The following is a 21,355-nucleotide window of genomic DNA, read 5'->3' as shown; positions in this document are numbered from 1 at the left end:
GTACAAGCTATACCATCTCGGGGATGAGGGGGGAGACGGCGGATCTGGAGGCAGCGGCCCAATCTAGTCAACACTTACAGTGAAGCTACACCTTGGTTTGGTATGCAATGTACAGGGAGGAGTCCGCGGGGTACCTGGCTGCAGAGTAAATCTCGCAGTTCAGTTCCCTCGTTGTGTCTCTATAACGAAAACCTGTCATTCCTACTATTCGGCCTTGGTGTTTGCTAACTGTACCCGTGTTGATGTTGACGTTGGTTGCCACTGTCGCCGGTCATCCTCCCAGTCCCCTCCCTCTCCCGTTATGGGTACGCAGTCTCAATCTCCAAAAAGGGTTAAGCCGGGGTCCAAATAAACTTAGTGAATATTAAGGGAGGCTACACCGTGGTCCAATCGGCAGGTGATGAACAGGGGAGATCGACCATGGGGTATCTGACTGCAGAGTAAATCTCGCGGTATCAGTTCCCTGTCTCTCATACCTGTCCTCCCTCCTTGGCCTCGGTGTTTGCTCAGTTGTATATATACCACATAGAATACATAGGGGCATAGTTAGGGAAACGTTACTCAAGCTAAACCGGGGCGTGTAGCTTACACTCATAGGGTGAGGATGGTGTGCAGAGAGAGGCTTAAGAGGAAACTTGTTTGCAGAGTTGAGCTCGCATATAACAGTTCCCCTTCCTTCTCCCCTGCTTACTCCTTTCTCCGTGGTGTTTGTTGAACCGCCCCAGCCGATAAAGATTAATTAGAGACTATAGGGACCTTATCTAAATTACACAAGGGTTAAGCTTTCATTCGGGAGTTGGGGTACTATGAACTAATTAATGCAGGGTATAGCTTGTTTACAGAGTAAAGCTCGTATAACAGTCCCCCCTAGCTTCTGGTTCACCTCGTCCCCTCCCCTCTATGTTTATTTCCCATTCTCAATCAAAGGGATTAGTAAGGATTAGTGACAGTTATATACTGTTTTGGGTCAAGGGTTATATAGTCCACAACCTTGGGTGCCTGTGCTTACTCTAGTTCTCTCAGTATGCTTTTATCACTTTTCGAACTTAGGATCTTAATGTAGCGGGCACTGCGATGCCCATGAATTAATAAGTTGTATTGAAGATGTTATGTTATTATATGTGTTAGTATATAGCGATGGATATAAAAGTTGGATGTATGCATTACACAAATAAAAGGGAAGCTTTTAGGCTCCAATCTATAGTTGCACCGTAAATCTGGCTCTCAGTACCCTCATTGCAGAGTAATATATCAAGTCGTGTATAGTTCAATAACCTCCGGCCCACTGTTGCTTTACGGACCGCTCGCTACCACGAAAAGGAGAGAGGAAGTGTGTGAGAAGAGAGACATGAGAACGAGGGAACGAGATGGGGCACAGTATTAAAACTAACCCCAGTGACTTTACCACAAAATAAGACCGACATCCTCACCACCCAGTCTCACACATAACCCCCAACCCGTTTTCCGCCACAATACTCTAGCCTCCCCCACTCACTTTCAACCCCATTTTTAATCATTTTTATTTCCCATTTAACTCCTACATTAACCCTCGAAACGCCCCCAAATACTTGGGGCGGGGCTTGTTGTTGTTGTTGTTGCGATTAATGGCGTTTCCATCGTCATTCGATGATTTCCGCCAGGCAATGTGAGAGGGCGTAGTTACTGGTCCTCTCTTAATACTTTTACTGTTGGATCGACGATAGCCTAGTGGCGTTGTGTTGTGCAATTAACAATGTCAGTAAATTGTTAGTAGTTATTTTCTGTATTGTTATTCGGCTTGTTATTTTAAAGAATTCATTAGGAAAGAAAGGATGTAGTGGTCGAATATTAGTTGCGATCAGTTCATTACGTTAGGACGTTAGTTTAAAACCTCTCTCCGTATAATGAAGCAATTTATACAATTTATACAATGAAGCAATTTATACCGAGGATAGTACCACTGTCACTAATAATAGCAAAACGTAACTAATACTCGATTAATACTTAATTAATACTCAATTAATGTTTATAGCTGAGCATCACAGTTCATTGTACCTTCCACTGCCTTTTAAAAAAGCTACCACCTTTCCTATATATTCCTCATTTCCTAGTAAGTGACCTAGATTTGGGCCTGTATCACGAGTATAATTATACTAGTAGTGAGTTGGTTGATGTACGAAGCCACGTACAAAAGTATAATCGATTACAACAGTTATGGGGCCGATATCACGAGTATGCCTTCATAGAATAAAGGTTTTAAAGAAAATATTCACTTCTACTTTCAAAAGGACTGGCCCATTTGCTTTAAAAATATTGTAGAGTTATTATTATGTAATTTCTAGAAAAAATGTCAACCACATGATTTACAATGAGTTTAAATACATTGATTTGCCAAGTTGCTTCCTTTTATCAAATATACACGTAAAACAATGGGGGGACAGAATGTGCGGATAGCAAACCCGCATATAATGTCTGACGGACAAACGAAACTGGTAGGACAAACGGCGCGGTCACACCTGCATACAGTATCTTAAATCTTTTCTAGTGTGTTGATTACAACATTATGTTTTACCATTTTGAAAAAATCTTGTCCTTCTTTTTTCTTGCTCGTTCGATAAATCAAGAATCAAATGTGCCCATACGTGTGTACATAGCACTTGACGAGTGCCAGAGTGATGCAAAATAAATAGTTTTCATTTAAGAGGGCACTGTGTCTAAAATAACGCTGCTCAAGAGAAATGTATTTTTATGCATTTTGAGACGCGCTGGACAATTCCCTAAAACTTACATTCTTCGTAGAAAACAGCAACTACCAGGTGTTGCATACATTATAGTTAAAGGAAAATGTGTAGTAATGAGGATAATCACGCGTAAGTATTTGAACGAATGTGGGTTCATGCACGGGATTGTATGGGCTCGTAGCCTTCACAACATCTCTCAATGTGTCAGATCGTCTTTTGCTATTAAATCCTGATTGTCCTCAAGGGGGTGGGGGTAGTTGTCCTCGGGGGTACATTAGTTATCCTCGGGGCGGGTAATTGTCCTCGGGATGGGGGGGGGGGGATTTTTCCGGGGGGTAATTGTCCTTCGGGGGTTCTCGGGGGTAGTTGTCCTCGGGGGGTAATTGTCCTCGGGGGGTAGTTTTCCGGGGGGTAATTGTCCTCGGGGGGTAGTTGTCCTCGGGGGGTTATTGTCCTCGGGGGTAGTTTTCCGGGGGGTAATTGTCCTTGGGGGGTAATTGTCCTCGGGGGGTAGTTGTCCTCAGGGGGTAATTTTCCGGGGGGTAGTTTTCCGGGGGGTAATTGTCCTTGGGGGGTAATTGTCCTTGGGGGGTAATTCTCCGGGGGGTAATTTTCCGGGGGGTAATTGTCCTTAGGGGGTTATTGTCCTCGGGGGGTAATTCTCCGGGGGGTAATTTTCCGGGGGTAATTGTCCTTGGGGGGTAGTTTTCCGGGGGGTAATTTTCCGGGGGGTGATTGCCCAGGGGGTAATTGTCCTAGAACCATAATGAAGAGATTTTTCAGGTCAAATAGGATAGCAGTAGGACAATATTCCATTTTCTATGGTGAAATGTTAGCTTGCCTTTTTTTTGCGATTTATACGAATTGATTTGATTTGATTTTGATTTATTGGTTTCTGCATCTTTTTTTTTCTTTTTTCATCATACATTTTCATGAACAAAATATGGTTTGATACAATATTTTAAGTTTATATAATTTTATACAGATAATGAACGAATTTAAACAAATATATTGAATGCATAATTAACATACATTAGATGCAGGAGGGCTACAGAAATAAGCAAAGTAGCTTGACGTGTCCGCAGCCCTCAACTTAGATACAACAACAATAAAATACAAATAGAAAAGACTGACTTGCAGAGAAGAAAAGGAAAGGGGAGAGAAGGAGCGTAACACAATAAATCTCGTACATCTGCTGATTGAATGCAGGTTCATTCATAAAATGGCGAAACGATGCTAGGTCATGGACGAGTACACATCATTATTGAATATACAGTCACTGTACACACGAACATGAATACAGTGCAATTACAGGCATCCTTTACAAAAATCAACGCTTGGATTGTTTTTCTAGTTTTTCTTGCTATTAGTAAAACATGATTCATTATTACACTACTTGGTTGATTTTCAAAATATCATACTATTACTGTTTTTCCATCCAGAAAAGATAAGTCAAACATGAACAACACAAATTTGAAGTAATTTCTAAACGTCTGAATACATAGTGCCTGTTCTAAAGTTTCTGATTTGTAAATCCAAACGTACATACTGGGGAAAGGTTATTATATTAAAAGCTTGGTTCTAAAAAGCAGAATATTACGCACAACTTTATCATAATTTTTCGGACTGTTTACAATTCATTATCACTCAAATTATACTTGTTTCTTAAACGAAAAGAGCTCAGAGATCGTCTCTTTTCGTTTCAACAAAATTTATATAATAGGGTATACTTTTCATCACCTTAAGATGTCTGGACATATTTGGCATCACAATATTTGTTGGTAATTGCTTTTATTACATCTTTGTGAACCTGACTAACTTTTTAATCACTGTCCTTCTGTATAAATAAACCCAGGCGCGGATCCAGGATTTCTTAGGGGAGGGGGCCCAACTTTTTTTTTTTTTTGCTCCCGAAAATTTGAAAATACACACAAAAAAATCTTATTGTCAATCTGTATCTTAAAATTATTCAATATAATCTGATTAGCATAACATCCATCCTCTACAGAACAGCATAGCAATGACCACCTTCCCAAAATAGAGGCATAGAATGGAGGTAGTTGTATATAATATGTCTACCTTTTATTCCAGATCCAAAATATTGACAGCAAAGAGGAATCATCGAGGTGGACAACGTGCATTCGAGTCCAACGGACGAGTTTACGTGCTTTATGTAAGTAATAGTAATCCGACCTTGTGGATTTGTATCAACAAACTTGAAACTTGTAAGTTGCTGTCTGGTTATGATGTTTGGTATCAACATGACAATTTTGTTAATAATTGCAGCACACCTACCATCACTTATTCATTAATTTCACACTTCGACGAAGAGCGTTCTATTTAATGGTGTTGCCTAATACATCACACGGGCCAATTTTATAGGGACATATCTCATTTGAATGTTTATTTCCCTTTAGTGTGGTCGCACTGCTTAGCATCTGGGAATATGTTTTTCCTCTTCGTCATATACTTCATAGATATCATCAATTATACTTCACTTTATTTGCATAATTTATAAGTAAATTCCATTAATCCGATCCAATCCAATCCACATAGGACTTTGATGTACCGCCCTTTTTGTTTGTGCATCTAGAACATTTAAATATAAGGGCACTTACACAATGATAAACTCTTTAAAAATCGGTTCGAGGAAAACTACCCCTGGACGATCACCCCCCCCCCCCCGTCAAATTCCTAGCGGGGGAATTACCTCCGGAAAGTTCCCCCCCCCCCCACAGACAACCATCCCCCGAGGACAATAACCACTGGAACCCCCCCCCCCCCCCTCTCGAGTCAATATATATATATATGTTTATATACAAAAAATTAAAAAAATAGAATTTTTGAATTTAAACCAAATTATTATCAGAGTCGACTTTCTCTTTAATAAACAGGGGAGTAATTTTACGGGGGAATAATTGCCTTCGGGGGAGATTGTCCTAGGTTATCCTAGGGGTGGGGGGGGAGATAATTTATCCACGGGGCTAATTCCGGGTGTTAATTGTCCTTGGGGGGGGGGTAATGATATTCATCATGGTGTATGATAAATTGTCAATAATCAAATATTAGTTATCGATTTTCTCAAATGTAAACATATAAATGATTGGATACTGACATTGATACAATCATTTTTCTGTTGATATTCCCCTCCCCTTCCCCTTGCTCCCTCTTTCTCTCTCTCTCTCTCTCTCTCTCTCTCTCTCTCTTTCTCTCTCTCATCTGGTTCATTGCAAAGTCCGTTTGCAATACGTTAATCACATACCAATCTCCACCCAGGTAGATAACTGACCATTGGAGGGGTAATAGTAATTGGAGGGGCAGTAGGAAGAGCAGTATTAACCCCGATGTGCTATCTTGGGTATATCATCATTATCTATTCATTTTCAATTTCAGTGCCAACTAGCATATTGTGTGAGGAGAACGGACCAGAAGAAATGAGATCATCTCCAGTCCTCTTCAGACTGCCTCCTGACTCGTTCTTGATCTGCAGCAGATAGCATGTGGTAGTCGACGACAAGAAGGAGAATATACCCGACTGTAAACTCACCCTTTTATCTTATTACACTAAGTTACTTCAATACATTTTATTGAAGCCACAGGCATGAGACAAAATGCTTTGTCATAGCGTTATATACTATTCGTTAATGACTTTCGATGAAACATATCTCATATTCTCGGCTTAAATTTATCCATTGATCAACTGTAGTTGTTTGCATTATGTATCAAAGCAGTGCATATTGAGATAGGAGAATCATAATGTCGGAATTTGCACGCAAAGTTTCACGCGTTTTGCAGTGCCCTGTTTGTTCCGAGTTGATTAGTGACCCAAAGCAGTTATCATGTACACATACTTTCTGTAATAAATGTCTTAATGATATTCTTAAAAGCTCTTCACAAAATTATCTGACATGTCCCATATGTCGAAGAGAAACATCTGTAAAGGATGGCAATATCTTGAATCTGAATACTAATTTTCCTCTTAAGTCTCTCATTGATGATGTAAGAAATTGTGAGCAGTTGTGTGAAATGTGTGACTCAAACTCGATAGCTGTGCATTTATGTTGTGAGTGTCGTAAGGACATGTGTAACACATGCCTTGAGATTCACAACGAATGGCCGCCTCATGTCAAGCATAGAGTTGTAAGAGTAGAAGACGTCAGAGAGGGAAGGGTGGTCCTGGAAAAAGAGGTTTACTGCCAGGGACACAAAGCAGATAAACAAAAGCACCTCTGTACTGATGTGTGTATAACCTGTAAGAAGTTTATCTGCTTGAGATGTAGGTTGCTGAGTCATGAGAATCAAGGCCACACAGTTCAGAATACTGAGGAATACAATGCTTCTATCGAGATACAAATTGAATCTCTAGAAGCCCGAGGTAAAACAAAAGCTACAACCATCAGGAATCACATGACCAGCATCAAGGCTCAGAAGAAGCGCGCCACGGATCACATTGCCGGCAAAAAGGCTGAAGTCAACAAGAGTTATCAAGAATCAGTCAAGAAATTAAACGAGAGGAAAGCAGCATTAGACAAGCAGTTAGACGCTCAGGAAGTGAAAATGTGTAAAAGATTGGATGAGATGCAAGATGTTGATGAAAAGTTGATTACGAGTATTGAGAGTGCGAGTGTGTTAGCGGGCAATAGCATGAAGGCTCCATTAGAAGGTGATATCATTGTTATTCGTGATACACTGTCTGGTGAGCTGAAGAATGTACTAGACAGGGATGATCCAGAGAATAAGCTTGCTATGGATGTAGCTGACCGTGCAGAGCAACTGATATTCACACCTAACAATCGATTTGATCAGTTGAACATTGGGAAGGTCAGGTTTGTGAAATGTGAGTTGGAATATGACGTAGAGCTCTCTAAGAAAGACTGCATGAATGGCATGGCTGCTACACCCGATGGAATAATGGCAGTGGGATACAGCAGCAAAGGAATTGATATCTTCTCTGCTGATGGTCAGCTGCAGAAGACAGTCCTCAAGGATGTGGAGATCACTAGAGTAGGATTCTTATCTGATGGTCGTTATGTCGTACTGAATGGCAACAATGACGTCACACTGTACACAGAAGAGTATGAGAAGCTGGATGTAAAATTTGATACACAGAGTTATGATGCAAGTGGGTTTGGTCGTCTCACTGTAGACAGTAATGATCTGATCTATGTCGGCTACTGGAAAGCCGAGAAGATCCAGGTGTTCTCACCAGCAGGTAGGAAGACGATCAGGGAGATACCATGCAAAGGGTATACAACTCATCACATCACTAGTTATAATGACTTATTGATCATTGTATATAAAAATACAGTAAGAATAATTGACAAGGATGGCAATGTAATACACACGGTGGAGAGATCAAATGTTTACTCATCCGCTGCTGTGACTCAGAATAATTCAATCTTGATCGCTTGGGTCAAGCATGATGATGGATTGGTTAGTATAGATGAGTACACCAGCGAGCTCAAACACGTCCAGACTCTCATCTCTGGTCACAAGATTGAGAAGTCTGAGAGACACTTGTACTATCTGCGCGAGTTCCGATCAGGGGAGATTGCTTTCTGCACTCCTGATAGACTCTATATATTCATCAACCATCACAACAGTCCATGAATGATAATAGTCCACTAACAACAATAACAACTCTTGACTAAATATCTCACTTAATTTAAAAGATAACGTGATATGACGTGATGTGTTTGACTCTCAATTACTTAGAATGATTTTTTGGCAAATTCTCTTGAAATACAAAATGTATAATAACATGACTTAATATTTAATATAATTCGAAAGTTTTGGTTTTAATTCCTCAGAGTCATGATTGTATCTATGTTTTTTTTAAAGGGCCAGTCTAACCAAAACGGGCTAAAAAAATGAAAACAAAACATGTAGAATAATTTTTAATGGAGATTAAGAACATGACAATGATTTTCCTTAGAAATCATCAATAATTCTGGAATCTAGCTTTAAAAATGACGACTCAGAACGCTCAGAAAAAAAGCCCAATTTCTGAGGTGTATTGCGCAATAGCATATGACGTCACTGCGGGAGACAACATTGACATTATACTCATCATAACTTACTTGAATCATATCCCTGCTTGAATGGAGATACCCTACTATAAGTTCTATAACATACCAAAAATCAACTAAATCTTCAACAATAGTTCAAATAATGGTCATGATTTAAAAGTCTCTATCTTTTTTAACCTGTTTTGTGTCAATTTTCTTATATTTTTCCTAAAAACGAGGATAGAACAGGTTTCACGGCAAGCCGCTGCACAATACTAGTATATTTATGGATGTGGATTTGATTATAGCTATTGTGTATGTACCTCGTAATAAGACCTTGGGATTTTATCATTATAAAATATGTTATAGTTTGATCAAGGAAAATGAAGCCGTTGGGATAGTCAGCTCAAGATAGTAGCACTCGGAAAGTACAAGTTTTGTTTAATATGTTGATGAATATTCTTTGTTAATCAATCATCATTGAGAGAAGCCAAAAAAGAGCACTTTCGCAAATCACCGGGTAATCCCGAATTCCGAAAGCTTAAAGACGTTATTTGAAGAAAATAATGTATCAGCGTAAACTAAGCTCGACGAAATCGCAATAATTCGCTGTATATATTTGTTAAAGTTATTTTAGATTAAGTTGAGTTCTGTTCAAACGAGTATATTGTATTTTAAAGGAAAAACTGAATTAACGTGTTACATGAATATTTGATTTAACAAAACGTGTTTGTAATAAAGCATGACAAATCACGCGAAGGATACATATAAAAACTATAATTAATTAACTAAGTTTACATATAATTATATAAGGAAGAAGACCAATGGATATTTATATCAAATTCAAAATGAATTATGTTGACCCTGGGAAATATACTGCCTAGAAGAAAATGGGAAAAGTTCAGTATAAGTCTGCATGTATTCTGTAAGCTAAACTCTTTAGCTTTATATTGTTATTACATTGTACTAGGTATTTTAACAACGATCTCTTTTATGATATACTCCTACTTTGATATTCTCTAAACATTGACGTACAAGGAATGCGGAAGCTCGAAACCTATTGTTCAAGTTTACCAGAACTCAGTTTCTCTTTGCCATTCTTAACGGACAATGTCGTAATATGAAAATCATAATAAGGAATTTAATGTTAACGTGTAGTCAAATGTATTACATCTATAACCTAAAATGATTTGTATGTGTATAAACAGGTAATTAGTGACAAATTTATCTGACTGGTTCGGTCATTATTTTGAATAAGTTGCGAGCTGACCCGTTTCAAATCAATTTCATACACGGTTTATAAATATGTAGAGGGCACTAGGATGAAATGCAACATGCATCAATGTAGGATGTAAACATGGTAGAAACTATTATAACAAGTTGTTTTTATGTTTATAACGTGTGTATGTATCAGTCTATATTTGAGGCGAAAATAAATCGTATTATTTGAAAAGTAGTGAATCCCAAGCAAGATTTGTTGTCACTGTTAATGTTAGAATAGGGATCTAGTATTTAGATGCTGCTGCTGTTGATGTAAAACCAAAGCTCATCCTACCCTCTTGGTCATACCCATTCATGGTTACAATGCTCGTGATGATGATGGAGATGATAATGAAGATGATGATGGTTATTATGATGATAGCAATGATAATGATGGTGTAGATGATGATGAGGAGAAGGAGGAGAAGGAGGATAATGGTGGTGGTGATAGTGGTGGTGATGATCATCCTGGTGATGATGATGATGTTGATGATGATGATGATGATGATGATGTTGATGAAGATGATGATGGTGATGATAATGAGAGTAATGATGACGATGATGATGTTGGATATGATGATAATGATGGTGATGAGGATGATGATGAGGATGATGATGATGCTGGTGGTGATGTTGATGATGATGATGATGATGATGATGATGATGATAGTAATGATGACGATGATGATGTTGGATATGATGATGGTAATGATAGTGATAATGATGATGGTGATGATTGTGGTGATGGTGATGAGGAGGATAATGACGGTGGCGATGATGATGGTGATGATGATGATGCTGATGATGCCGATGATGACGATGATGGTGATGAAAGTGTTGGTGATGTTGACGATGATGATAATGATTATGATAATGATGATGGTGGTGATGTGATGGTGATGAGAATGATGATGTAAATGTGGGGAGGGTGATGATTTTGATGAGGGCTTCGGTTGTTTGGTTATCAGAGAATATTAATATATATATCTATTTTCGGAAATTGAAAATGGATACAAATTATTTCTTTTGATTTTGAGTCCTCAAGGAAACAATATTTGCCGTAATATAAAACGTCAATTTTAGTTGAATTCAGGTATTAAGGGAAAGCCTAAGGTGGTATACCTGCGCACATCCCAATTAGATATCATGGGAGGAGAGACATGAGATTACCATGGTTACCATCGCCTTTACCCTCCGGCCTAAGTACTGGTCAATGAATGTCAAAAACTAAATAATACAAAGAAAGAAAATAACAATTTAAATATAACAATGAAGAAGAGGATTCTTGTGAAAGAAATTGTTATCCCAAGTATCATTTTTGTGTGGTATGTGTTTCAGGCTTGGATGAACAGAAAGCATTGTATGCGCCAAAGTATGAAAGAGAGAGAATGAATTAAATGTATCAAATGAGATGCATTGCAAATGCATTTTTTTTGGCAGAAGCAAAGGCACGCACACGTACACGCACACGCACACGAACACACACACACACACACACACATGTTCTTTGATATTTGATAGTTGATATGTGATATGTGTGGCATATGATTAATTTTGTTAGGTATGTTATTTAGATCTGCAAAGACCGAATCAATAACCAAATCCCAATCGTTTATTCACACATCACGTAAGCAACTTTGGCGCAAGTCGATTTTTGCACTCTCGCAAACAATGCCTCCTTTTCATCCAAGCGTGAACACATTCCACACAAAAATGATGCTAAATGGTTTTGGATAAAACACTCTTTCATAAGTTGTATAGTAATTTACTGTTCATAAATTATTTTAAAAATAATCAGCAATTTTCAAGGTGTAAAGTTTTGTTTGACTCACACTGTATAGATAAATTTCTCTTGCCGCACCCCGGTTGAAAAACGCTTTATCAATGCACTGTACATCTTTTTGAAGAGCGCCACCTGAACCAAAACGTCGTCATAACTTGAAAGTAAGTCTGCCGTGGTCTGCTGTATGACCTATCGAGTTATGGCATTGAGGTTGATGCGCAATGTGTACATGATGCTGATGCTGATGATAAGTGTAGCGGTGATGATGATGATTATATTGATGATGACGATGATGAAGATGATGATGATGATGATGATGATGATGATGATGGTTATGATGATGATCAACGTAAGTTTTTTTTTAAATTTCATTTCATTTTAATGGTGATGATAGTGGTGGTGATGATGATGCTGGTGATTATGTTGGTGATGATGATGGTGATGATGATGTTGGTGATGATGCTGGTGATGATGGTGGGGATGATGTTGATGGTGATGATGATGATACTGATGATGACGATGATGATGATGATGATGGTTATGATGATGATGATCAATGTAAGTTTATTTTTTATTTCATTTCATTTCATTTTAATTAATTTAAACACGGATCACTTGCTTCAAAATCAGCCAACGGTTGTTCTTCTGCAAGTCCGTGCATACATACATATATCACATAGAAGAAGAAGAAGAAGACCCAGTACAAAGTAATCAATTGCAACATTGATATTAATGGATGCCGTAAACCTGTTAAATGTTCATGGACGCATTTAAATACAACTGTTTAGAAAGTTCTCATTCAAGTTCGTTGGATATCTTGGGTCCTACTATAGCCCTTCATCGTGATCAAGCTTTTCATACGCTGTGTATCACTCCTTTCTTATGATGTGCTTGTGTACAGATCGTATATATGTCATTATGACGTTGGCAACAGGAATCTAAAACAATGATTCACAAGAACAATCTGGTTTGTTTGTTTGCTTGTTTGTTTATTTTATTTTAGCACGGTGGCATACTTTACTTTTTCTTTCTTCAGAAGGTTGGGTTCTTGGAAGAGGTGAACAATAATTTGTCAGCGTTATCAATGTATTATGCAAGTGTGGCAAAACATCCGATAAAAATTGTTCCCTGAAAAGCTTGGCTCTTCAAATGCTTTAATATTCTAAATATGGCATGTAACATCATAAAATTCGGGACGGCTTTTCATGCCACATGTTCGTGTAGTCCCATATACATCTTTCTATGTACAGTGATTGTAGCATTTACAAGACTCACAATGCAATCGCATGACCAGAACGCAACCTTATCTTTAAGGACAAAATTGGAACATAATTGATTAAAGAATGAAAGTTTAAAATTTATTTTAATATAAACCAATGCTAACTTATTTCTTTATGATAATATATACATTGTTAGATGTCGTGGTCTAGTGGAAATATCGCCGAACTGTGGATGTTGGTTCTAGTCCCGCTGCCATACTAATTTCCTTTGGTAAGACATTAAACTACATGTTGTGCCACTCTCCACCCAGATGTTAAAAGGGTACCCGATGGCATGCAAAAGTTAAAGTTTAATGTGTGTGGATTAACATGTATGTGCTTGTAATGGCGCCTGGCAGTAAATCTCCTCAGGGATTATAATAACTACTAGTATTGTTATCATTATTAGTAGTAGTATTAATATTATTATTATTTTCATCATTATCATCATTATTACTAGGAGTAGTAGTAGTAGTAGTAGTCGTCGAAGCATTTTTTTTATATTATTATCATTATTGTAAGATGGAGTAAATTTTCAAAGAGCGTTGTATATAGCATGGACCTACCTAGTGGTTCCATGGTTGTAGGATCACCCGTTTGTACAGAATCAAAATCATCTAACTACTTTGTATATATGAAATTGTGATAAGGATAAACATTTGAATTAATTATAATGTTTATTAATGTTATTCCTGTTTATTTTTCTGTCCAATTTAAACATCAATTTTACATGAAGCATAAACAATTTTAGAGTTACGAGAGTTGTTATATGATAAATTCTAGAGTTGGCATATTGTCAAGTGATGTTCTTAATGTTATGAAGTATCTTCTTCACACTTTCACTTTTCCGTATGTATTACTTTCTGTTTTTATTGCAAACCAATTTGTAGGTAATCACTGTTTACTTTCCCTTTAATAATTATATGTTTCCAGAACACTTCTGTAATTCAAATTTGCCGATAGAGATAAAATATGAAATATCTTGGATTATTATGAGGTTAGTAACGTCCCTTCTTGTTAATATATATAATATATGATTACCCTACGGTATGCTACGGGCCTGCAATCCTACTTTATTAACTCATCCTTGAGCGAAGAGCTACCATGGTTAGGCGCACGACCTTTCATGGACTTTACCCATTTACATCACCTGGGTGGAGAGTGGAGACTGTAGATTAATGTCTTGCAAAAGGCAATAGTGCCGTGAGAGGGATTCGAACCCCGTACCTTGTGCTTCCAATAGACAAATGAAATCATTACCTAGATTATAATTATTATTCTAAGATATAATTGCACATACACAATAAGAAGATCGATAGATAGACACGAATGTATATTACTGAGTCTAAATGGCTTCATTTTGTTCTATATTTTCATCACCACGAAACTGGAACGGGGCCTGAGGTTCACCAAATCATATCAGACGGAATTTTCTTCTCTTTCGTTATCCAAGCATCATCTCCATCGTCAAAGGGTCTTAAACCAGCCCTAAATAAACACTTCATCCTTCATCGTCCTACTCTAACGTTCATCTAAACGCTATCATATTCTTCTATTTTCACTAATTGGTGAAGGCCTTAAACCCCCAGTAGCATGTCTTTCCCTTATGGAATAGAGCAAGCCTGCTCAACCAATAAACATCCTCGTTTGTAATTCCAAACTATATCCGTTGCATCGAGCAACCAATCAGTGCTCGTGTTTCAGGCGGGAAATGATGTTCAATCATTTGTACAATGATCGCGTGTTTTGTATCATCGCGCGTCTAGCTACGCGAGCGTAAATTGCTTGTCACCGGACGCCCAACCTACGGCTGCGTGCAAGGGCGGGAGTTCGAGCAATAGCAGGTGGTCAAAATTCCAACATTCTTTGCGTTGACGGAACCGGCGGGGAAAAAACAGACCCACAAGCGGAAAAGTCATTAAGCAATTGAATGTTCAAACGAAATAATAGATAGCATCATCAGCAAACGGAATTGAGACAAGAGGCGGCCCTGCACATTGTTGATGTGTTTTGCAAATTGATTTGACAGCACAGAATTAATCGGCGATGGCGGTAAGTTTATTTCTCTTATTTCTTAAGGATGCACATATTAATTGCTCTTATTATGTTCACCTTGAATCTGTATTGAATTCTGATACAAGTAATTCGTACTTAACAACGTTGGATTTTTTTGTTGGTTATAATCAAATCTTTCTTTCGGAATAGCCCTTTGTAATTTGATTCCATCTTAGCAAGATCTTGACGAGATGGTGACGTAATATATCATCTCAAATTAAAATTTAAAAAGATCTATAATTCCAACTGTTTGCATTAGTTTTCTCTTTAAAAAAAAACTCAGCTTCTTTGAATTAATTCGTCTGTTGTGAATTTAGAGCTACAAGTTGCGTTGGTAAACCATAAAATTATTTGCTATCATGGACAAGCTATCAATGAGTATTTTCTCAGTAAACTTTGATGAGGCACTATTCAATAATTCATTGAGATGATTTGAAAAGTCATATACAGAAAAGTAAAAATGATAAAGACATTCTCGTTGAGATGTACACAGTAACACTTTATTTTTCAAATAATCGTGTAAGCTTATGACGCATTTAATAATACTAATAATACATTTCAGTTATTTAGAGTTGAGCGCCCTCATTGAATGGATACTGAGCAGGATAAATGCCCGCGTAGTGACGTTCATATAGAATTACTCGTGGCTGAAGACACATACATTGATCTCAATCAACTGTTTTCTTCTACAGGTTCGACAAGAGCATAGTTTTTGTCTTTGTTGTGATAAACACTAGCTCAATGCTTTTTTATTTATAATATATAATGAAAAATATTTTTTTTTAAACTAAAAAAAGACGTATGTTTAATGTTCGCTTATGATGTTGATACTACTACTAGGCCTACTACTACTACTACTTCTACTACTACTACTACTACTACTACTACTACTACTTCTGATAATAATAATAATAATAATAATAATAATAATAATAATAATAATAATAATAATAATAATTATAATACAGTACATCACTATGCAAGCCGATATTTACGAGCAGCATCTAATAATGATAATATTAATGATAGTTGATTAAAAAACACACAATAATAGTTATTATCTTAATAATAGTAATTAAACAATAACAATAACAGCCACTAATGTCCCTCGGCCAGACATTTGCCACTTTCCGCCCAGGAAATAAATGGGTACCTGTAGAAAGGAATTCCTTGGATGCCGCAAGCACCCAAAATGGCCACCTAGCAGGAACGAGGTAATATTAGAGCGCCTTGAACACCTTGCGTGTTGGATAGGTGTGCTATAAAAAAAGATCAAAATTTATATAATAATGAAAATGTAGCATGATCATTCGATGAATTAATAAATATTCAACCAATATTGTTAATATTTTTTTTTGGAAAACAAATATTTATGTGGATATTCAGTCGTAAGAGAAATATTAAACAGGTAATGGCTTTGTGCAAGTTTCAGAAGTGTATTCTGTAATTCATGCATTTATAATAATACAATCGACATGATCGACGCGTCTCATTGTATTGCAGAGTATTTCATTTTTCATGTTCAAATATACAATTCTGATTGTTATTATTTGAATCAACACGCAAATGTTTAAAAAGGGAAATATCAACTGTTTTCCTTCTGCCCCTCGTACCCTTCTTTCTACACGCGTGTACTTTTTGAAAATTGTATATTATGCTAATAAAAAGAGCGTGGGGTGAATTTCAAGCTTGATAATACCTCTTTTATATATTAAGTGCTCTCCCCGACTAAAATCCCGTTTAAGGCGTCTAAAAAATATATTTCCTAAAGGTCTCCAGGGTGGTATTTTTTTCATTATGCTCAGTGCTTTCCAGGGCAGTAGAGGTCCTTCATCCTTCTAGATTTTTGAATAAGGATTACTTTGTCTTTATTCGGCATTTTGTTTTATCCTGGATTGCCTTCATGCATACATTTCTTCGGCCCAGAATCATGGTTTTCAAACGTTTTTAGTTAAAACACATATCTGGAAAACGAAACCAGAGGGCATTACAATTTTAATAATCCTATATTCATCATCAACATGTTATGCTACCAGCCACATACTTGACCACGAAAGGACACAATCTTTGCCTGAAACAATTAAATGATGAATACATAAATATATACAAAACTGAATAGGATCACTTTACTGCCCCCATAAATGAATCTTCACCAAATCGAACGCTTCCGTCATGCATTCATTATGAACGAATTTCCAGGAACTTGCATTCTTTTCTATTTTGACAAAGTTTTGGCGCCATAGTTGACCTTTCGGTGAAGAATTTCACACGTGTCACCAGACTTGTGTGCTGCGCCTGATATTAATTTAGATGCATGACTCTATTTACATCACACACCAATTACCAGCAGTTTAATAAGCACGCTTCTTGATCGCTTACCCTTCTTGATCATTTCATAATTTTGAAGTAATATCGGTTTACGATAAGCAAAATGAAATACCAGATAAACCTAATATTTAATAACTGTGCGTGTTGTTAGCACGTGTTAGAGTTCATGTATTGACGTTGCTTGTTGGCACTACCTTGAATTTCTTGAAAATTATACTCCGCCCATATTGCTTAGTCGCTGTTATACATATATTGTTGGCACCCCGTAACACACAAGTTTGTTATCAATTGCAAATTTAAAACGTCATTTTATATTCGATTGCAAACATAATGACAGGCCTTTTATTAATTTCACATAGTACAAAGACTATCTAACGTAAGAACTTGTAGAAAGCGGTATACTATGTAAACAAAATATGATAGCAATTTATTTTGAGTTTTCCGCTATTTTCATTTTACGGTTTTTTAAGTCGCCTCTAGACAAAAGTGTGTAAGTTACAAATCAGTGATTTCTTCATACTCTAGCATTCTTGTTTTGTAAAAAAGCTCCGATTGGCTTTCCTTAGATGATCTAGATTTAGAAGCAAAATGAAGAACAATTAAAATGATGGAGAAATAGAATGGGAAGATGACTTGAAGGAAAAAAAAGGTTACCTTGAAATGACTCGAAAGTAATGCATTTATTTCATGGGATAAGATCGAGTATAAACCTTCAATATGTTTTGCAATGTCTTTGTGTTCAGCCTCAGTTGTTTTATGAAGACGCAGAAAAACATTCTACAATTAAAGAACAATTAAGCACGATAATTGACAGCAGTGCGAGCTCGGAAGAATCATTCATACCGGTAACCATGACAACTAAGGGAATCTTTCCTAGTGAGGAAGCAAATGTCGCCAACCGGCCCGTTTTCGCTAATGATAAATGAATGAATGGATGGATGGATGGATGGATAGATGGATGGATGGATTAATGAAAGAATGTATGAACGGATGAGTGAATGAATAAATAAATGAATAAATGAACTAATGAATGAATTAATAATTGAATAAATGAAAATAATGAATAAATGAATAAATAAAAGAATGAATAAATGAATTTATATCCATTTTTGAAATATTATATAAACCATATTTACAGGTTTTAACAAAAGTGTATATATGTATATACATATGGTAACAGAAGACCACGACATAGCTATGGATTATCCCTTTAATTATCCTGGAAGTGGGTTGATTGTCACCATCTTCTACCATCTAATGATATTACTATTCGTCATATAATTACTTGGATGCACTTTATATCTGTTGGCATCTACATGTAGGTATTTTGTATTTCATATTCTATGCATGTATATATTCATATCCATTGCTTGTTTCTTTTCCCTTTGTTGTACAAATTTGAAACTATTATTATGAAGCCTCCAAATCACTCTCTAGCAAATGGGGACTTTTTTTTTCACAAGGCCATCTGGCTTTATTTTAAAGTTCTCATAATTCATTTTCTTACAATGTAATAGGCCTACTTATAATATTTATTGCTTTTTATTTCATGACTTGTAAATATGTATGTTTTTTGTCACGTACAACTGTCTGTACATTTTAGAAATGAATTGAATAAATGAACTGAACTGAACTGAACTGAACTGATATACTACATGAAGAAGAGATTATCGATCTTCAGATTCCCAAGCGAAAGTTCTTCTCTTTCTTAAACAACTGACCGTATTCTGGATGTGTTACTCCTGTTGTAGTTTGTCTAAATCATTATTAATTGTTTAAAATAAAATAAAAAAAATTGTTAAACTCTTAGGGAAAAGCAAAAACCTATCAGCAAGGTTTTATATGGTACAGTAAGAGTACATACGGGGGTATATTTCTGGTATGCATTTTGGAACTGTCTATTATATACTCTTTCATATTCAATGAGTGTTAAGTAAATTAAATCAAAACTTATGGAAAAGTCCAAGTGCACGTTTAGTTCATATAAAACATAACTTATCGGAAATCACTGATAGAAAATCACACCTCACAACAACAATATGAAGAGGGGGAGGAGGGGGAAAAATGAAATGAATTAGAAAGAGAACAAGTAAATCAAGAAGAAGAAAAAATAGAAGAAGAAGAAGAAGAAGAAGAAGAAGAAGAAGAAGAAGAAGAAGAAGAAGAAGAAGAAGAAGAAGAAGAAGAAGAAGAGAAGAAGAAGAAGAAGACATAGAAGAAGAGGAAGAAGAAGAAGAAGAAGAAGAAGAAAGAAGAAGGATAACAATATTAATCATGATAATAATACTAATACTTAGTATAAACGTGATAATAACATATTTAAAATAACGATGATATTAATAATTCTGGGTTGATATATCGACGATATCACTAAATCGCTTTACACATATCCTTACCACATATTGCTTATCACTCGCACAGTGCCTCACATTAAAACTGGGTGTTATGCGGTAAGATGATAACCTCAATCTAAGGTCCAATAATTCCCGCTTAAAAATCAATGAAAGTGCGCGTCGTATGTCCCAGTTGATATTCGCAACGGCATGATTATTGTGTTTATAATACCTCAAGGCTTCCTTATAATCAGTCCCAAATGGTTACCTTAACCATGTATTAGCAGGGGATGGAGGGGTTATGGATGTTACTATTATGCATGTGTACGTAGTTCAGACATTATAGTGCTTCTAAACTTGAATAGTATTTGGGTACCTATCAAGACGGTGAATTAGATATAATACAGACAAATCTTAATGTAGTTTTATTCTATTTACCGTGGATAAACTATAAACATGAATTATCTGAATCAATAGTAAGGTCTATTAAAAAGCATAATTTTCAAACCATCTATTGTATTATTAACCATTTCGCGTATTATAAAGCAGGCTAACTTATTCAGTTTTGAGTCTAACATTGCAAAAACGCCAATCACAGCCTGCGTCAATTATTTCAAACTACCCATCGTTGACGAAACTTCAAAATGAAACTTATGGAAACTACAAAAAAGGAAACAAATATGAAAAGAAGAAGAAGAAGAAGGAAAAGGAGAAGAAGAGCAATATGAGGAGGAGGAGAAAGAAGATGAAGAAGAAGAAAATGAAGAAGAAGAAAACAAAAAACTCTAAATCAATAGAATGCTAGCAGACAGGTGCAAAGACCTGTCATGTCGGAAGTAAACGGTGATTGGTTATATGCAGGTCGTTTGATTCTCCCATCAAACTATAACATCCCTTTTACCCCTTTCATAAACGCCAAAAATAAAAATAACAACAACAACAATAACAACATCGAGGTGGTAGAATGTCTATTTGAAGATGGGAGGATCGTGTTCACGACGCGTCACTGAAAGTCCGCGCGAGAGATTTATGCAATACGAAACGTCAGTAAATGACAGCTCGTGTACAACGGCTATAAATTGTCACTATCATATGGCGTGTCAAAGACCGCGTCAGTAGCTGACACAACCCTGCGTCAGTAAAAGACAGCTCGTGTGCAACGGCCATAAATTGTCACTATCATATGGAGCGTCAAAGACCGCGTCAGTAGCTGACACAACCCTGCGTCAGTAAAAGACAGCTCGTGTGCAACGGCTATAAATTGTCACTATCATATGGAGCGTCAAAGACCGCGTCAGCAAGTGAGAGCCCATGTGCAACGGACATAACTTATCACTATCATACAGCGCGTCAAAGATCGCGTCAGTAGCTGACACAGCCTTGCTTCAGCAAATGACAGCTCGTTTACAACGGCTATAAATTGTCACTATCATATGGCGTGTCAAAGACCGCGTCAGTAGCTGACACAACCCTGCGTCAGTAAAAGACAGCTCGTGTGCAACGGCTATAAATTGTCACTATCATATGGAGCGTCAAAGACCGCGTCAGCAAGTGAGAGCCCATGTGCAACGGACATAACTTATCACTATCATACAGCGCGTCAAAGATC

General features: G+C 36.8%; 1 protein-coding gene across 1 annotated transcript in view; it reads left to right on the top strand.

The window, feature by feature from the left end:
* Positions 1 to 14,781: 14,781 nt before the first annotated feature.
* Positions 14,782 to 21,355, top strand: part of LOC115926229 (partner of bursicon-like) — a 29,712-nt gene continuing 23,138 nt past the window's right edge. Inside the window, exon 1 of the mRNA XM_030990907.1 lies at positions 14,782 to 15,082. Coding sequence (XP_030846767.1) covers positions 15,077 to 15,082 — 6 coding nt within the window. The 5' untranslated portion in view covers positions 14,782 to 15,076. The remainder of the gene's footprint in view (positions 15,083 to 21,355) is intronic.

Source organism: Strongylocentrotus purpuratus, unplaced genomic scaffold, assembly GCF_000002235.5.
Source record: "Strongylocentrotus purpuratus isolate Spur 01 unplaced genomic scaffold, Spur_5.0 spur5_scaffold_19, whole genome shotgun sequence".
NCBI classification, from domain to species: domain Eukaryota; kingdom Metazoa; phylum Echinodermata; class Echinoidea; order Camarodonta; family Strongylocentrotidae; genus Strongylocentrotus; species Strongylocentrotus purpuratus.
This window is presented reverse-complemented; position numbering and strand designations above follow the sequence as displayed.